This window comes from Cherax quadricarinatus, chromosome 7, assembly GCF_038502225.1.
Source record: "Cherax quadricarinatus isolate ZL_2023a chromosome 7, ASM3850222v1, whole genome shotgun sequence".
In the NCBI taxonomy this organism is placed as follows: Eukaryota; Metazoa; Arthropoda; class Malacostraca; order Decapoda; family Parastacidae; genus Cherax; species Cherax quadricarinatus.
The window spans coordinates 58,338,398-58,356,456 of NC_091298.1; the positions used below are offsets into that span (position 1 = coordinate 58,338,398).

Genomic DNA, 18,059 nt, shown 5'->3' on the forward strand with positions numbered 1-18,059 from the left:
CTACTAAGATGGGTTTGGTCTTGGGAAGCAGCACTTCAAACCATAGAATCTCCAGTTTATTGTTATTTAAATCAGGTCTTGGGTTGTAAGCTAAGTCATTTCTAATGTAGGCACATACTCCACCACCCTTTCTGTTCCTATCTAAGCGTTTTATATTGTAACCTTCTATTTTGACCTCGTCGTCAGTCACCGTATCATCCAACCAAGATTCAGAGATGGTTATAACTGCCGCCCTAATTTTGTTAGCTAGAATCCTAATCTCTGCCAATTTAGGAAGAAGTGATCTTGCATTGACATGAATAAAGTGAAGGCCTGTTTTCATAAAACAATCATAATCATCAATATATGGCAATGGGTCATTTGTATTAAAATTAGGTAAATCAATGTCATCACTGCTAAAGGGTAACTGTGCCAAAGTGCATTTGTTACACACAAAATGAATTCTGGCACCGTTGCTATAATTGTACATACATCCATCATGCACCCACCCCTTACACATTTTACATAAGGTGCCTTTTCTGTTTTTCATGCGTACTTTAGTACAGTGTATGCACCTGTTTGGTAGTGTTTGAGATAATAATGGCTGTATTGTCTCACATTGACCTATGTATGCATTACATATGGAGTTAAGGTTAAAATTCCTAGCTACTAGACCGTCATTGCCGTCATTTATCTGTCTGTTTTGCCTCTGCACAATAGTTTGAGGTCCTGGATTAATTTGGATATCACTTTTTTGGGTTATCCTAGGTTCTCTACACATATGCTGCTATGTATGATAATTCTATGTAACTGTATTTATGTATACCTGAATAAACTTACTTAATCACCACTTAAGAGTGCTACAATAAGAGCTGTGTGCCACTGTTTTTGTTTGGGTATGCGGTGTTGCCATACCTTGCGGCGATAGTGACATTTACTTTTCTGGTAGGATGGCAACTGTTGGGCTTTTACTGTCCAGGGCGCTGTTACTCCATTCACCTTTTCCAGCCCCCATGACTGATTTCTTTCTTCATGGAATTGAAGAAGAAATATAAATATAATTATGGCAGCCTGTACCCCCCTAATGCCTGCCATTTTGACTCTTCGCTCTTTTACTCATATACAATAATATTTATTTCTCTTTTCCAGTCCCTAGTACACTTAGTATCTGCTTTAGCAATCACCACTGAATTACTAGTAAAATTTCCTCTTCAAAACCCTCTTCACTGCTCACTTTTCCCTTAACTTTTATTTTATTTATTTATTTATAATTTGAGCACACTTACAGAGGTACAAAAAAAAATACAGATAAGAGCAGCATGCCAAAGCCACTTATACTATGCATAGCATTACGGGCTGGCTTAAAATTAACTTAAGATTAACTAAGCAATGATGAAATCAGTGATAAAACATTAATGTAAACAGATTACTATAAAGCACAAGTGAGTATTACAAAGACAGGTCATATGGTTGCATGCATTGTTGTACATTCAGTCGTATGAAGTATTCTGTTAGGTAGTGTATTTAAAAAATAATAAAGTTAGATTCGGTTTTAGGTTTAACATTTATGTGATATAATTGTGAGAAACATTTAAGATATACAATTTATAAGGTTCAGTTATTCAGTATTTATTTGGTTTTGGGTGAGTAAGTGATCTTTGAGAAGAGATTTGAATTTATAAACAGGTAGTGTTTCTTTTATATTTACAGGTAATGAATTCCAGATTTTAGGGCCTTTTATGTGCATTGAGTTTTTGCATAGTGTGAGATGGACACGAGGAACATCAAAGAGTGATCTGTACCTTGTGTTATGGTCATGTGTTCTGTTGAGGTTGGCAAGGAGATGTTTGAGGGGAGGGTTAATATCAGAGTTAAGAACATAAGAACGAAGGAACACTGCAGAAGGCCTACTGGCCCATGCGAGGCAGGTCCAAGTCTCCTACCGGCTTAAGCCAATGCACTCAACCTAGTCAGGTCAGGTCACATTGACTTAAGGGAGGAACACGGCAACCGACCTGGTAGCACAAGCTATCAGGTCTAACTCACACCCACCCACATCTACTCATGTATTTATCCAACCTATTTTTAAAGCTACACAACGTTCTAGCCTCTATAACGGTACTTGGGAGTTTGTTCCACTCATCCACAACTCTATTACCAAACCAGTACTTTCCTATATCCTTCCTGAATCTGAATTTTTCCAACTTAAAACCATTGCTGCGAGTCCTGTCTAGGCTAGATATTTTCAGCACACTATTTACATCCCCTTTATTTATTCCTGTCTTCCATTTATACACCTCAATCATATCCCCCTAATTCTACGTCTTACTAGAGAGTGAAGATTCAGGGCCCTTAGTCTATCCTCATAGGGAAGGTTTCTGATACATGGGATCAACTTTGTCATCCTCCTTTGTACATTTTCCAGAGAATTTAGATCCATTCTGTAATACGGTGACCAAAACTGTGCAGCATAATCTAAATGAGGCCTAACCAAGGATGTATAGAGTTGAAGAACAACCTGAGGACTCCTATTATTTATGCTTCTTGATATGAAGCCAAGGATTCTATTAGCTTTATTGCGAACACTTATGGACTGTTGTCTTGGTTTCAGATTACTGCTAACCAGAAACGTTTCGGAATAAGGTTGCCTAACTGTTGCCTGTCTTACCTACATATCTTAATACTACAGCTTTAATCAACGACAAATAAAGACATAAAGACATAAAAGACAATGTCTTTTATGTCCATGTTTATCCACATAAAAGACATTGTCTTTATGCCTGCTGAAGTGATAGTCAATGTTGAATGTCATAATGGGATGCAGTGAGTCGAATCTCTTAAGAGAATTTACTTTCAACAGTAAGAGACTAAAAGTGAATGAGAATTATAGACATTTTTCAGCTATTGACTTATTTTGGAAGAAAATTTTTTGCCACTGTGAGTTGTAATAACAATTTAAACTTAAAATTGTTAGTGGTCGCCTTCTTTCCTATAACCATAACAGTGAACTTACCTGCAGTAGTAATAGTTGGTTAGATGATCTTCGCTCTAATGGTATCAACCTTAGTAATTGATATTGGCAAATTAACATAAGTGTTCTATGTATGTAATAGGTGCAGTAATAAGTATGGATGTTTTGTATGGTGAGTAGGTTTAGTGTATTGAATATTGGTGGAGTGTGCTGCCTGTAGTGAGAATTTGTTATCATTCTAACTGCAGCCTTTTGTTGGGTAATTAGTGGTCTGAGATGGTTAATTGTTGTTGAGCCCCATGCACAAATTCCATAGGTGAGATAGGGGTAAATAAGAGAGTGATATAGGGCCAGGAGGGCTGACTGTGGAACATAGTACCGTATCTTCGATAGTATGCCTACAGTCTTGGAAATTTTCTTAGAAATTTTTTGTATATGTGTATGAAATTTGAGTCTATTATCAAGGTGGATTCCTAAGAATTTTCCCTCTGTTAGCTTTGTGATAGGTGATCCGCTTATCATTATGTTAAGAGGGACATCTGTAGCTCTGTTACCAAACTGAATGAAGTAGGTTTTGTCAATGTTTAGTGTAAGTTTGTTAGTCCTCATCCAGGTAGATATTTTCTGTAATTCGGTATTTACAGTATTGGCTAGCGTGACTGGGCTCGGGTGAGAGAAGACGTATGTAGTGTCATCTGCAAATAGTGTGGGTTTGAGTAATTGCGAAGCATTTGGAAGGTCATTTATGTATGGGAGAAAGAGAAGAGGGCCAAGGACACTTCCCTGTGGGACACCAACTGTAATTGGTTGCGCAGAAGAGTTTGCCCCATTTGCGTACACATATTGGCTTCTGTTGCTGAGGTATGACTTGAGGTAGTTGAGGGAGTGCCCTCTTATACCATAGTGTGACAATTTTACGTGGAGCAAGTCATGGTCAACTGTATCAAAAGCTTTACGTAAGTCAATGAAGATCCCCAGTGGGACTTCTTTTTTCTCTATTGCAGTGTATATATGTTCTAGCATGTGTATAATAGCATCATTAGTATTTTTATTAGGCCTGAATCCAAATTGGCAGGGATTGAGTATGTTTTGGGAGATAAGGTAGGAGTAGATTCGTTTATGAATTAATTTTTCGAAGATTTTTGAGAGAGGGTGTAAGTTGGATATTGGCCTATAGTTATTTAACTCTGTTTGGTCTCCTCCTTTGTGGATCGGGGTGACCCTTGCTATTTTGAGTACTGTAGGGAAGGTGGAGGATTCAATGGATTTGTTAAAGAGTGTTGCAGTGATTGGTGATAGCACTTGTGACACTTTTTTGTATATAAAGGGTGGTAAGGTATTTAAATCTCCTGCCTTGTTTTTTAGTGCGTTGATAATAAGGGAGACTTCGTATGGGTTAGTCGGAGCTAGGAACAGTGTGTTCGGGTAGTTGCCGGTGAGGTAGTCATTTGGTGGGGTATCTGAGCTTGGGATTTTATTGGCAAGGTTTTGTCCTATAGTGGAGAAGAAATCATTGAGTCTGTTTGCTGTTTCTGTTGGTGGGAGTTGGGGTTCATCTGATTTTGCTAATTTTATTTCGCTATTTCGTGATATCTTTTTTGTTCCCAGAATTTCTGATAGGGTTTTCCAGGTCTTTTTTTATATCACCTCGTAAGTTGCATAATCTGTTCTCATAATACAATTTTTTTGCCCTTCTTATCAGGCTGGTTAGGATTGACGAGTAACGTTTTGTTTGGTCTCTGGTTATGTGACCCATTCTGTACTGTTTTTCATATTGGTGTTTTGTATTTATGGATTTGAGAATGCTGGGTGTTAGCCAGGGACTGTTCAGTCTCTTAGCTGTCATCTGTTTAGTTTTTTTAGGGCAGTGCTTGTTATAGAGGTATTGGGTCTTTTTTAGAAAATTATTAATACATTCGTCAATATCTGTATAGATTTCTAGCTCAGTGTGCCAATCAATGTTTGCTACTGCTGTTGTGAAGTTATTAATGGCTGCCTCATTGTGAAGTCTGAAGGTGACTTTAGTAGTATCTTGGGGTAGTTTACCAAGAGTTGTTATGAGGAAAGTAGGGTAGTGGTCTGTGGTATTATCTGTAATTATGCCTGATTTTAAAGGGGATATGGTGTTGGTCCAGATGTGGTCAAGTAGGGAAACACTAGTCTCTGTAACTCTTGTAGGTTTTGTTACTGTTGGTAGTAACATACAGTTACTCATTGTGTTTGTGAATTCAGTAACGTGTGGGTCCTGGTCTTGCAGGAGATTTATATTGAAGTCACCTGAGAGTAGTAAGTGATCTTTGTTCATGCGTGCATCAGTTATCATACTTCCTAGGTTTTGACTAAATTGGCTAATGTTTGACTGTGGAACTCTGTAGATGTTTATCACTGTGAGAGGTTTTTGTAGGTATTTGGATTTGAATTTAGCTATTATATATTCCCCATGTTCATCCCTTGTGCAAGTATTAGTGATACATTCTAGTTGGTCTGAGTAGTATATGGCTGTGCCACCCCCTTGTTGGTCTGGCCTACAGTTGTGTATGGCTGTGTAACCAGGAATGGCATAGACATCTGTACTATCAGGCTTTAGCCAGGTTTCAGTTAGTGTAATGATGGACATATTGGCATGTAAGGAATTTAGTAATGCTATGAGGTCATCGTAATGCTTGCTTAAAGATCTGATATTGTAGTTAAAGATAGTTATGTTGTTGTTAGCTCTGAGAAGTGCCTTTGATTGTTCTGCAGTGTAGTAATTACAGTAACTGTTTGATTCATTTAAGTCATTAAATAAGAGGTTGGTATCAGAATCAATGCTTGTAATCATAAGATTTGTAGTGAATCTATAGTTAGAATTAAGTATAAAACAAAGTAAATAGTCTTAAGCTAAAAAATAGCACCAGAATTATTTAACAAATGTAAAATAATGAGCTAAGGTAGTTTTTTTTTTTTTTTTTTTTAAGCTAAAATAAAGGAGACAATATAAAAGGGACTAATACAAATAAAGTGATGATCAAATAATGGAGCTTGGGAATATGATAGTAGGTAGTACTATAAAGGTAATTTTTTAAAGTTAGAATTATAGTATAAAATTATAATATAAAAGGGACTAATATAGGTTGTGGTGAACAATAAAGTGGTAATCAAATAAATGAGCTTTGGAATATAATGGCAAAATTGTGAACTTATTCTACTTTAGCACCTGAGAATAGCACCTTGATTATTTTTACAATTGTGAATATATAAACTAGGGTAGTTATATAAAGCTAAAATAAAGGAGAAAATATATAAGGGACTAAAATTAAGTAATGGTAAACAAAGTTAAATGGACAGATGGTAGGAATTATAATATAAACTTATAATATAAAAATACAATTTGAAATGGTACTTGCAATTGCACTAGAGTCTGGTATAGGTTGTTGACAAGATCAAGATTATAACTAGATTTAAATTGACAAAATAAAATTCACAATTAAAGTACCAAAAGAATAATAGTAAAAAAATAACAATGGTAATGTCTTGGTTATAATATGATAGTAAGATGGTAGACAGGTACCCAGGTACACAGGTACAAAGGATAATATAAAGGTTGGGGTTGAATATACAAACTTGAAAATTTGGCAACAAAATGTTATGGGAAGTATAAGATAATGTTTAATGTACAAAAGTAAAATTGACTGGTAGTAAATATGGTGTTTAATAAAATTTTAGTAAGTAATAATGATTACAAAAAAAGTGAAAAAGTAATGTTTATTTCATTCAATATTGCACTGGTAGTTATACTAGAGGTTATATGACAGTACAAGGTAATTAAGAGTACTCTAAGATAGTAAATGTGGTATTAAAACAGGTAAAGGTAATTAGACAAGTAATGGTTATTAAATGTCAAAAATGTTAAGAGTAAATTGAAATTTTAGTAAAAATGATAATTATTAATTTTAGTAAGTAATATCAATTGATAGTATTTAAAAAAATATGAGGTAGTAATATGGACAGAGAAAGTATCAATTCAGCTAATGTTTAAGCGAACAATAGTAAATAAGAAAATTACATAAGGTGACTTATACTTACTAGTAAAATCACAAAATGAGGTAGTTGATTATTTAATTACTAAGAGATTGTACAATGAAATTTGAACAATAATGGAGCAAAACATACACTACACTACATAGGCTTTTAGGTTGGACACTGTTTAGTTATTCTCTGTAAGATTAGTATCCCTGAGAAATCGTGATAGATCATTCTCGTTCGTGATTGTGTACAGTTGACCTATATTTGTTTTCCTAACAAGAATTTTCCCATCCCGTGTGAAGCATTGGTGTATTGTGTCATTATTCTCCCTCTTAAGTTTTCTGACTCTATACAGAAGGTTCTGACGTTTTTTGGTAAGACACTCGTTTATGTATACCTCTTTCTTTACTTTAATAGATGCAATAATTAAGTCTTTTTTCCTGTCATGTGAGTGGAATCTAAGCATAACACTTTTTCTACCATGGGATCCTAGTAACCTGGCTTCTTTTATTTCAGACTCTGGTACAATAACACTTGTTTGGTCCTTTATGATCTGCAGAGTAATTTCTTTACTGTTTGTTTGGTTCATATCACTGGGAAAAAGTGGACTGTTAACTATTACTGCGTCCGATAGTTTATCTTGTTCAGTTTTATCTTCTTGGAGAGCAAAGTAGTCACTGAACTGGTTATCTAAGTTGTTCTTCCATTCTTTTACTGCTTCTTCAACCTTTGTATTAAGAGATATTATTTGTTGGGTATGGCTATCTATGACTGTCTGGATGGTCTTGCCACAGTTAGTCATTCCTGGTGTTGATAACTTTTGTTCAAGACTGAGGATTTTGTTCTCGAGTTGTGTCATCCTGGTGTCTAGCTTTGTTAGCGTCTCTCGAAGATTCATATTTTCAATAACTAAGTTGGAGATGCATGACTTTAGGGTATCTGGATCGTTGGTCATACCTGAGAGACTACTTGGTAGGTTGAATCCGGGGAAGAGAGGGGAGGATGGGCTGGTGGCAGCCATGTTTGTTGTTATTGTTGTGGTGTCGCCTTGAGCGGTGGTGAGTGGGGTGGTTGCTGGGCCGGCGTCCTCCTGACTACACTTGTTGAATAGTTGATTTTTCGGTGTTTTCTTGCTGGCCTTGGTGCTGTTTCCTCTTAGATTGCGCCTCATAATACTACAGGAATTGTTGTAGTTAAGAAGAAGTTGTAGTATACAAAGCTTAGGGTTACATTGTTCAGCTGGCAGCGGGGTGTTGCTTTCGGTTTGTGTGCAGTCTTCCTTTTATCTCTATTATTTTCGATTTGTAGGTTTCACTGTTGGTAATCTTTGGTCATTCTGGGTGCTACGTTGGGTAGTGCAGTTTTGCTTGTAACTAGGTCATCATAGGAGCATTGGTAGTTGGAGAAAAGTACGGAGCTTGGAAGTCGCTGCTGCCGTTAATATATCACTTTTGTTCAAACAGGTGCAGCAGCAAACATCTGGAATACTGAAGACTAGACGACGCATGCTCTTGCCTCCTGACTCCAAGAAACGTGTGGTGTTTGTGCCTTCAGCCATTAAGCATGAAACCTCTGGAGATTCAAGTTCTCTATGTGGTTGCAGGGGTCGAGATATAGCTTCTGGCTACTAGTGTGTCGCATCTTGGGGAAATGAATTAAGTAAGGAAGTAAATAAGTTTAATTAAAAGACGCTATTGGAAATAAGACGATCTTCCATGATGGGGCTCTGGTGGCTAACGCTCTCGCTTCACACGGCGAGGGTCTGGGTTAACCCCTTATTACACTCACCTTCCCATCTCACTTCACAGTCTGGCTTCCCCAATTAACTTCTAACTCCTTTCCATTCTGGTAGATCAGAAAGGTTTAATCCATGGTTTTATCCTTCCAAATCCCCCTCAATTCCATTTATCGGGGGTTGTGTGGTGTTGTTGTCTCCTGACCTGTCCTGCTGACTCAGACATTTTTAAAACACTGAGGGGAGTAACGCCACCTACAACCTGACTTTCCTTGAGTTTATAGATATATTTGGTGTTTTCTGAAGTATAACAAGAAAACCATCGTGTGAGCTGAAGTATAACAAGAAAACCATCATGTGAGCTGGAGTATAACAAGAAAACCATCATGTGAGCTGAAGTATAACAAGAAAACCATCATGTGAGCTGGAGTATAACAAGAAAACCATCGTGTGAGCTGGAGTATAACAAAAGAAAACTCGCATCAAATGAAAGCAAACTAATTTCAGTCTGCTTTATTATACATTATACTGATATACATTTATTAATTTGTCTTTATATTTTTTTATTCTTTTACCTATAGTTTTCTTTGTGCATATATTCATGATTAATTTGATTGACTTCACCAAAATTAGAAAAACAAACCGTCATTGATATATATTTTCATTTGTATCTGTATCCGTAAAGCATAACTAAGTTATCAAATATAACAGAAAATCTTGCATCCCTCAACACATATTCAACATACTGAAATAGTAAAGATACAAATGTGCGAAATGTAAGATAGGGTATGTAACTGTGGCATTACTGTAAGGAAATAAATGAGATTATGAACATAATTGAGGCCAAAAAAGTATTTGAAGTCAGCCATCCGGACACGTCCTCAATGTAAATACTGAGACGTGAGACGACGGGAACCAACATAAGTAAGCTTTATTTTCCTCTTTCACCTGATTAACCCTGACTGCTATTAGTTTTTCTGCAAGTGACGTGCTTAGGAAGTTAAATTGAGCTGTAATTAGGTCTTTGGTAGATAAAAAAAAGTGAGAGTAGTTATGCGAGGTTTGGAGTTGATGTGAGGAGAGTTCAGGTAATTTTCTTACTTTTTTTGTCATCTTATGATAATTAATACTTTATCTTCAAGAAAACTACGTGAGTGTTGCAGTGATTGGGTTAACAGTTTGTTTGTGAGCTTTTGTATCAGAAAAGAGGTCATAATTTACACAGTATTTCGGGAGGGATTAATGCGAGTTATTATCAGTTTTAAGGTAAACTGAAATCTTATTAATGCATTTATAGTGGAGTTTAGTAGGTGCCTTTATTGTATTTAACATCGTCCAGGATATAAGCCACAATAGTCGACTAGCATCCACATTCCTGTGTCTTGGTTGATATCACTTGGCTTACACACTGAGTGTCCATTGTTCGATTTCCAGCACGGGTGGACATGCTGGTCATCATGTTTCCTTACACCTGCTGTCCCAGTTCACCAAGGAGTAAGTAGGTACCTGGGTGTTAGTCAACTGTTGTGGGTCTCATCCTAGGGGACAAGGTTAAAGGACCCCAATGTAAATAAGACAGACAATCCTTGATGATGCACTGACTTAATTGCATTATCCTGGGTGGCTAACCCTCTGGGTTGAAAATCCAAACAATTTTTTTTATTTCCAGTTATTGCATTGCAAAATGTAAAGTACCATCAATCAGAATATGTTGTCCAGAGAGTTTTTTTTAACAGGACTTACTCAATGTGAAAATTCACAAAGCTTACACCAGCCTTGATGATGTATGGACGTCGTTTTGTGCCTGAGCATCACTAACAAATTTCATCCATTCTTTCCCCTGGGTGCTTATGGTCAAGAGTGAAATTCATAAGCATTTTTTTTCCCTCTGCTCTGCAGATATAGTTTGCTGTGGGAAAGAAATTGGTTTGCGAGGGTTAAAAAAAGGCAAAGAGGTAGGGGGGTGGAAAGAGGATTACTTTGGAAGAGACTGGGTTCAATCTCAATTTCAGGATAGGCAAAAAGTTAGGCATGTTGGAAAGACAGAATTTGGGGAGATAGGCTTCATCTTGAAGTCAAGCATGATGCCTTAAGTTGTGTTGATGCCTTAGTCATATAGCATTCTCTTCCACAAATTATGTATGCTAATGGCTTTGTTCACCAGTCCACCCTCACAACTGGTAGTGCTGCTGTTATCATTAAGAGCAATGGCTCTCTTATAGAAATTGGAGCATGCATCAGCAGTTGGGTATCTACCTTTCAAATTGAACTGTTTGCTGTACTCTTTACACTCAAATGTATCCTTGTTCATGCCTTAAGTAACATTCTCTATCATCCATCAATGCTCTTGGGTCAGAAGCCAGACACAGGTATGAGAAGATTGTAGAGAGTGGAGTACACCTGTAGATTCCATCTCACATTGGGCTTCAGATGCATGATAGAAATGATGAATTAGCAAAGGCATATGCCTTCAAAGGAGTAGATTGAAGTCTTAGGGTGTCAACAAGTAGTTTGAGGATGATAATAAAAGACCTTTTGTTGAACTTCATTGATTTTAGTATGAGGTAGACTGACACCAGTCAGTCCATCTATCGTCATTCTATTATGCAGGAGGAGCCACAAAATCAGCAGACTTGAATGTCACTACTTTCTGGCTCTGACTGGGCTACGTGTATCTCTGGGATGTTCATCACCAGCTTGAATAAAAACTAACCTAGCAACCTTGTTCTGATTTAGTACATAAAATACAGCCTTTCCTTGCTTAGCGACGTACTCGTTTACTGACAACTCGGACTTATGACGGGCTCTCTGACCAGTATGCATACCTAAATAATGCATATTAGATCTGATTTCCTCTATTCTGTTTATTACAATATACAGTGGACCCCCGCATAGCGAACTTAATCCGTGCAAGAGGGCTGGTCGTTATGCGAAATGTTCGCTATGCGAATTAATTTTCCCCATAAGAAATAATGGAAATAAAATTAATCCGTGCAAGACACCCAAAAGTATGAAAAAAAATTTTTTTTACCACAAAAAAAATGTTAATTTTAGTACACACAAACTGAAAAAGGCATGCACAATTACATGACACTTACTTTTATTGAAGATCTGGTGATGATTGATGGGATGGGAGGAGGGGAGAGAGAGTGTTAGTGTTTAGAAGGGGAATCCCCTTCCATTAGGACTTGAGGTAGCAAGTCCTTTTCTGGGGTTACTTCCCTTCTTCTTTTAATGCCACTAGGACCAGCTTGAGAGTCACTGGACCTCTGTCGCACAACAAATCTGTCCATAGAGCTCTGTACCTCCCGTTCCTTCAAGACTTTCCTAAAATGGGCCATAACATTGTCATTGAAATAGTCACCAGCACGGCTTGCAACAGCTGTGTCAGGGTGATTTTCATCCATAAAGGTTTGCAGTTCAACCCACTGTGCACACATTTCCTTAATTTTTGAAGTAGGCACAATGGATTCCACAACTGGCATAGGCTTCTCAGGGTTAGCCCCAAACCCTTCAAAATCTTTCTTAATTTCCAAACTAATTCTCACCCTTTTTACCACAGGGTTGGCACTAGAAGCTTTCTTGGGGCCCATGGTCACTTAATTTTCCAGAAACAGCACCGAAAACACTGTAATAATACGAAATATTCCGAGTGTATGCTTGAATGTTACCGCGGAGGCTGGCTGGTAAACAATGGGACGGGCGGCACATGTGAGGCTGGCTGAGGCCGCACATTGGACGCGTCTCGGACGAAGGTCGCTGAGCGGGTTTTTGTCCACTATGTGGGGCAAAATTTTAGCGAACAAAGCGTTCGCTATGCGGATTGTTCGCTATGCAAGGCGTTCGCTATGCGGGGGTCCACTGTACAGTACATCACTGTATAAACATTTAAAAATACATACCAGAAATGTTATAAATGGTTCAAATGTAACTTAAAAAGAATATCAAAGATGGTTGACACAAACCCACTACCACGTAGTCTTAGGAACAGAACTCCATCGTTAAGTGAGGAGAGGCTTTAATATAAAATAACTATTTACCTAATCTACGAATTATCATAACTTCAGTTAGTTTTCTATAGTGGGGGAGAATCTGTAAATTATCCTCATGAGGAAGGTTCCTGGATGTGGGTGAGGGGCTTGACCTCCCCTACTTTGGATCAATCCTGATTACCTCACATTCCCCAGGTGTTATATGACCTCTGTGGGTTTACCTGCATCCTTTCTTTAAGTTATCTGTTTTTTATTCTCTTTTGACAAATATTAGTCCATTACCCAGGAGAAGGCTGGAGGCAGCGATGTCATGTCTGAGAGCATTGTGTTGTGCAAATATAATGCAGAGAATTTGTAGTTTGGAAATTAGGAGGAGGTGCAGGATCACCAAAACTATTATCCAGAGGGCTGAGGAAGGGTTGTTGAGGTAGTTTAGACATGTAGAGAGGATGGAACAAAATAGAATGACTTCGAGAGTGTATAAATTTGTAGTGGAAGGAAAGCGGCACAGGGGTCAACCTAGGAAAAGTTGGAGGGAGAGGGTAGAGTTGTGTGCGAGGGGCTTGGACTTCCAGCAAGCATGTGTAAGCATGTTAGATGGGAGCAAATGGAGACAAATGGCTTTTAGGACTTGACATGCTGTTGGAGTGTGAGCAAGGTAACATTTATGAAGGGATTCAGGGAAACCGGCAGGCCAGACTTGAGTCCTGGAGATGGCAAATACAGTGTCTACACACTGAAGGAGGGGTGTTTTTGCAGTTTTATAAATGTAGTGTAAGCACGAACAGGCGATAAATGACATGCCCATGCACTCTGCCCCAGGGCCAGACTCGTGGAACTCTGTGTTCATCAAGAACTGCAAGAAGCCCCTATCACGAGCCTTTTCCATCCTATGGAGAGGGAGCATGGACACAGGGGTCGTCCCTCAGTTACTAAAAACAACAGACATAGCCCCACTCCACAAAGGGGGCAGTAAAGCAACAGCAAAGAACTACAGACCAATAGCACTAACATCCCATATCATAAAAATCTTTGAAAGGGTCCTAAGAAGCAAGATCACCACCCATCTAGAAACCCATCAGTTACACAACCCAGGGCAACATGGGTTTAGAACAGGTCGCTCCTGTCTGTCTCAACTACTGGATCACTACGACAGGTCCTAAATGCACTAGAAGACAAAAAGAATGCAGATGTAATATATACAGACTTTGCAAAAGCCTTCGACAAGTGTGACCATGGCGTAATAGCGCACAAAATACGCGCTAAAGGAATAACAGGAAAAGTCGGTCGATGGATCTATAATTTCCTCACTAACAGAACACAGAGAGTAGTCGTCAACAGAGTAAAGTCCGAGGCAGCTACGGTGAAAAGCTCTGTTCCACAAGGCACAGTACTAGCTCCCATCTTGTTCCTCATCCTCATATCCGACATAGACAAGGATGTCAGCCACAGCACCGTGTCTTCCTTTGCAGATGACACCCGAATCTGCATGACAGTGTCTTCCATTGCAGACACTGCAAGGCTCCAGGCGGACATCAACCAAATCTTTCAGTGGGCTGCAGAAAACAATATGAAGTTCAATGATGAGAAATTTCAATTACTCAGATATGGTAAACATGAGGAAATTAAATCTTCATCAGAGTACAAAACAAATTCTGGCCACAAAATAGAGCGAAACACCAACGTCAAAGACCTGGGAGTGATTATGTCGGAGGATCTCACCTTCAAGGACCATAACATTGTATCAATCGCATCTGCTAGAAAAATGACAGGATGGATAATGAGAACCTTCAAAACTAGGGAGGCCAAGCCCATGATGACACTCTTCAGGTCACTTGTTCTATCTAGGCTGGAATATTGCTGCACTCTAACAGCACCTTTCAAGGCAGGTGAAATTGCCGACCTAGAAAATGTACAGAGAACGTTCACGGCGCGCATAACGGAGATAAAACACCTCAATTACTGGGAGCGCTTGAGGTTTCTAAACCTGTATTCCCTGGAACGCAGGAGGGAGAGATACATGATTATATACACCTGGAAAATCCTAGAGGGACTAGTACCGAACTTGCACACGAAAATCACTCACTACGAAAGCAAAAGACTTGGCACACGATGCACCATCCCCCCAATGAAAAGCAGGGGTGTCACTAGCATGTTAAGAGACCATACAATAAGTGTCAGGGGCCCGAGACTGTTCAACTGCCTCCCAGCACACATAAGGGGGATTACCAACAGACCCCTGGCAGTCTTCAAGCTGGCACTGGACAAGCACCTAAAGTCAGTTCCTGATCAGCCGGGCTGTGGCTCGTACGTTGGTTTGCGTGCAGCCAGCAGCAACAGCCTGGTTGATCAGGCGCTGATCCACCAGGAGGCCTGGTCACAGACCGGGCCGTGGGGGCGTTGACCCCCGAAACTCTCTCCAGGTAAACTCCAGGTAATACGCCTCTGGCAAGACAGTGATGGAGTGAATGATGAAAGTTTTCTTTTTCGAGTCACCCTGCCTTGGTGGGAGACGGCCGATTTGTTAATAAAAAAAATACCCAGGTAAGTCATACCTCTTATAACCTGTACTAGTTAAATTTTATAATAGTACTTTCTTTTTTCAAACTGAAGCCTGCAGTATTAAAAAATTAGTTTTTTTTTTTTCAGATGGCTCCAAGGAAAAGACACCACATAGAATCTCTGGAGGAGCTGAGCCTCCGAATTGTGCTTGCATCAGTGGTTGCAGACCTTCATTTAGCACACCTCCTAGGCACAGACCTCCGTCACTCCATTGTCTTATCCTCTCTTCCAGTTTCATCTCCAGACCAACTGAAAAGAATGGTGTCTGCCAGGCTATCCATTCTACCAGGCATTCTTAATGATCAGGTAGGGGTATATATTTAATAGTCTGATAATGAAAATGTATTACTGTATTTGGGTTTGTAGTCAAGCATATTCAAGGAGAAGCACTAAACCTATAATGTCATACAGTGCTTGGTTAAGAGGAAGGGCAGAGGGTAAACAAGTTTGATCTCAGGAAGGAAGTAGTATAGTTCCAGTTCTTTAGAATACGATCTTGTCACTACCATCATGGTGCACCCCCTTCAAGGATGGACTTATGTAGATATTATAAGTGGTCTTGACAGCATTCATCTGGTACAAAAAATCTATTACAGTATCAAAACAAATGTTTTTTTATTATTTAAAATTCAGTCGTTGTGGACTACTGAAGAAAGTGAATTTACGGTATACAGTACTACTGTATTTCTTTTCTAATTATGGTATTCCTTATATAAATTATGAAAAGTTAATTTCAGCTAAATATTAACAGATTCAAAATCATTTAATTTTTATTTTTTTGTCAGCTCCAAGCCAAATACTTAGTGGCACCTTGAGTTACGAGCAGCTCCCAATTCGAACAGTTATGTATGTAAGTGTATTTTTGTAAGTGCTTTTGTAAGTGTGTTTTTGGGGATCTGAAATGGATTAATCTAATTTTCATTATTCCTTTTTATTTTATTTTTTTTTATTAACACATCGGCCGATTCCCACCAAGGCAGGGTTGCCCGAAAAAGAAAAACTTTCATCATCTTTCACTCCATCACTGTCTTGCCAGAGGGGTGCTCTACACTACACTTATAAAACTGCAACATTAACACCCCTCCTTCATTATTCCTTATGGGAACAAATTCGTTCGGTATTGGCACTCGAACAGCCTTCTGGAACTAATTAAGCTCGTAACTCAGGTACCACTGTATATGGATGAATGGTATATACGTACGGTATACGTTAACCTAGTTCATTTTAACGATTACCTAACAGGTTCGAGACCGTTTAGTCCGGCGTCTGTTTGCCAGCTCTGAGCCAGACAGATGGGCAAATGCTAAGCTTGATATTCTTAAGGTGAGTAATATATGCTATCTTTAAATTTACAGGTACTTTTTCTCCGCTAATATACTTAAATTTTCCATGTTTTCTTCATTGTACTTTACACATTGATTCATATTAGCCTTATTGTTAGGAATGTCTTTTTCTTTTTCTAACAAGTTGGCCATCTCCCACCGAGGCAGGGTGCCCCAAAAAGAAAGAAAATCCCCAAAGAGAAAATACTTTCATTATCATTCAACACTTTCACCTCACTCATACATAATCACTGTTTTTGCAGAGGTGCCCAGAACACAACAGTTTAGAAGCATATACGTATAAAGATACACAACATATCCCTCCAAACTGCCAATATCCCAAACCCCTCCTTTAAAGTGCAGGCATTGTATTTCCCATTTCCAGTACTCAAGTCCCGCTATATAAAAATAACAGGTTTCCCTGAATTCCTTCACTAAATATTACGCTGCTCACACTCCAACAGCTCGTCAGGTCCCAAATACCATTCGTCTCCATTCACTCCTATCTAACACGCTCATGCATGCTTGCTGGAAGTCCAAGCCCCATCGCCCACTAAACCTCCTTTACCCCCTCCCTCCAACCTTTTTGAGGACGACCCCTACCCTGCCTTCCTTCCCCTACAGATTTATACGCTCTCCATGTCATTCTACTTTGATCCTTCTCTCTAAATGAACAAACCACCTCAACAACCCCTCATCAGCCCTCTGACTAATACTTTTATTAACTCCACACCTTCTCCTAATTTCCACACTCCGAATTCTCTGCATAATATTTACACCACGCATTGCACTTAGACAGGACATCTCCACCGCCTCCAACCGCCTCCTCACTGCAGCATTTGCAACTCAAGCTTCACACACATATAAGAGTGTTTGTACCACTATACTTTCATACATTCCCTTCTTTGCCTCCATAGATAATGTTTTTTTGTCTCCATATATACCTCAACGCACCACTCGCCTTTTTTCCTTCATCAATTCTATGGTTAACCTCATCCTTCATACATCCATCCGCTGACACGTCAACTCCCAAATATCTGAAAACATTCATTTCTTCCATACTCCTCTCCAATTTGATATCCAATTTTTCTTTGTGTAAATCATTTGATACCCCCATCACCTTACTCTTATTTTTTTTTTTTTTTTCAACAAGTCGGCCGTTTCCCACCGAGGCAGGGTGACCAAAAAAAAAAGAAAGAAAATCCCCAAAAAGAAAATACTTTCATCATCATTCAACACTTTCACCACACTCGCACATTATCACTGTTTTTGCAGAGGTGCTCAGAATACAACAGTCTAGAAGCATACACATATAAAGATACACAACATATCCCTCCAAACTGCCAATATCCCAAACCCCTCCTTTAAAGTGCAGGCATTGTACTTCCCATTTCCAGGACTCAAGTCCGACTATATGAAAATAACCCATTTCCCTGAATCCCTTCACTAAATATTACCCTGCTCACACTCCAACAGATCGTCAGGTCCCAAGT

General features: G+C 38.8%; 1 protein-coding gene across 4 annotated transcripts in view; it reads left to right on the plus strand.

Moving 5' to 3' along the window:
• The first annotated feature begins 7,968 nt into the window (after window positions 1–7,968).
• LOC128686878 (uncharacterized) overlaps window positions 7,969–18,059 on the plus strand; it is a 47,793-nt gene continuing 37,702 nt past the window's right edge. Inside the window, exons 1-3 of one of the 4 annotated variants that reach the window (XM_053774080.2) lie at window positions 7,969–8,013; window positions 15,332–15,550; window positions 16,487–16,567. In XM_053774080.2, the coding sequence (XP_053630055.1) occupies window positions 15,332–15,550; window positions 16,487–16,567 (300 nt within the window). In that variant the 5' untranslated portion in view covers window positions 7,969–8,013. The other 3 variants (XM_053774078.2, XM_053774079.2, XM_053774077.2) reach the window with 3 other exon arrangements.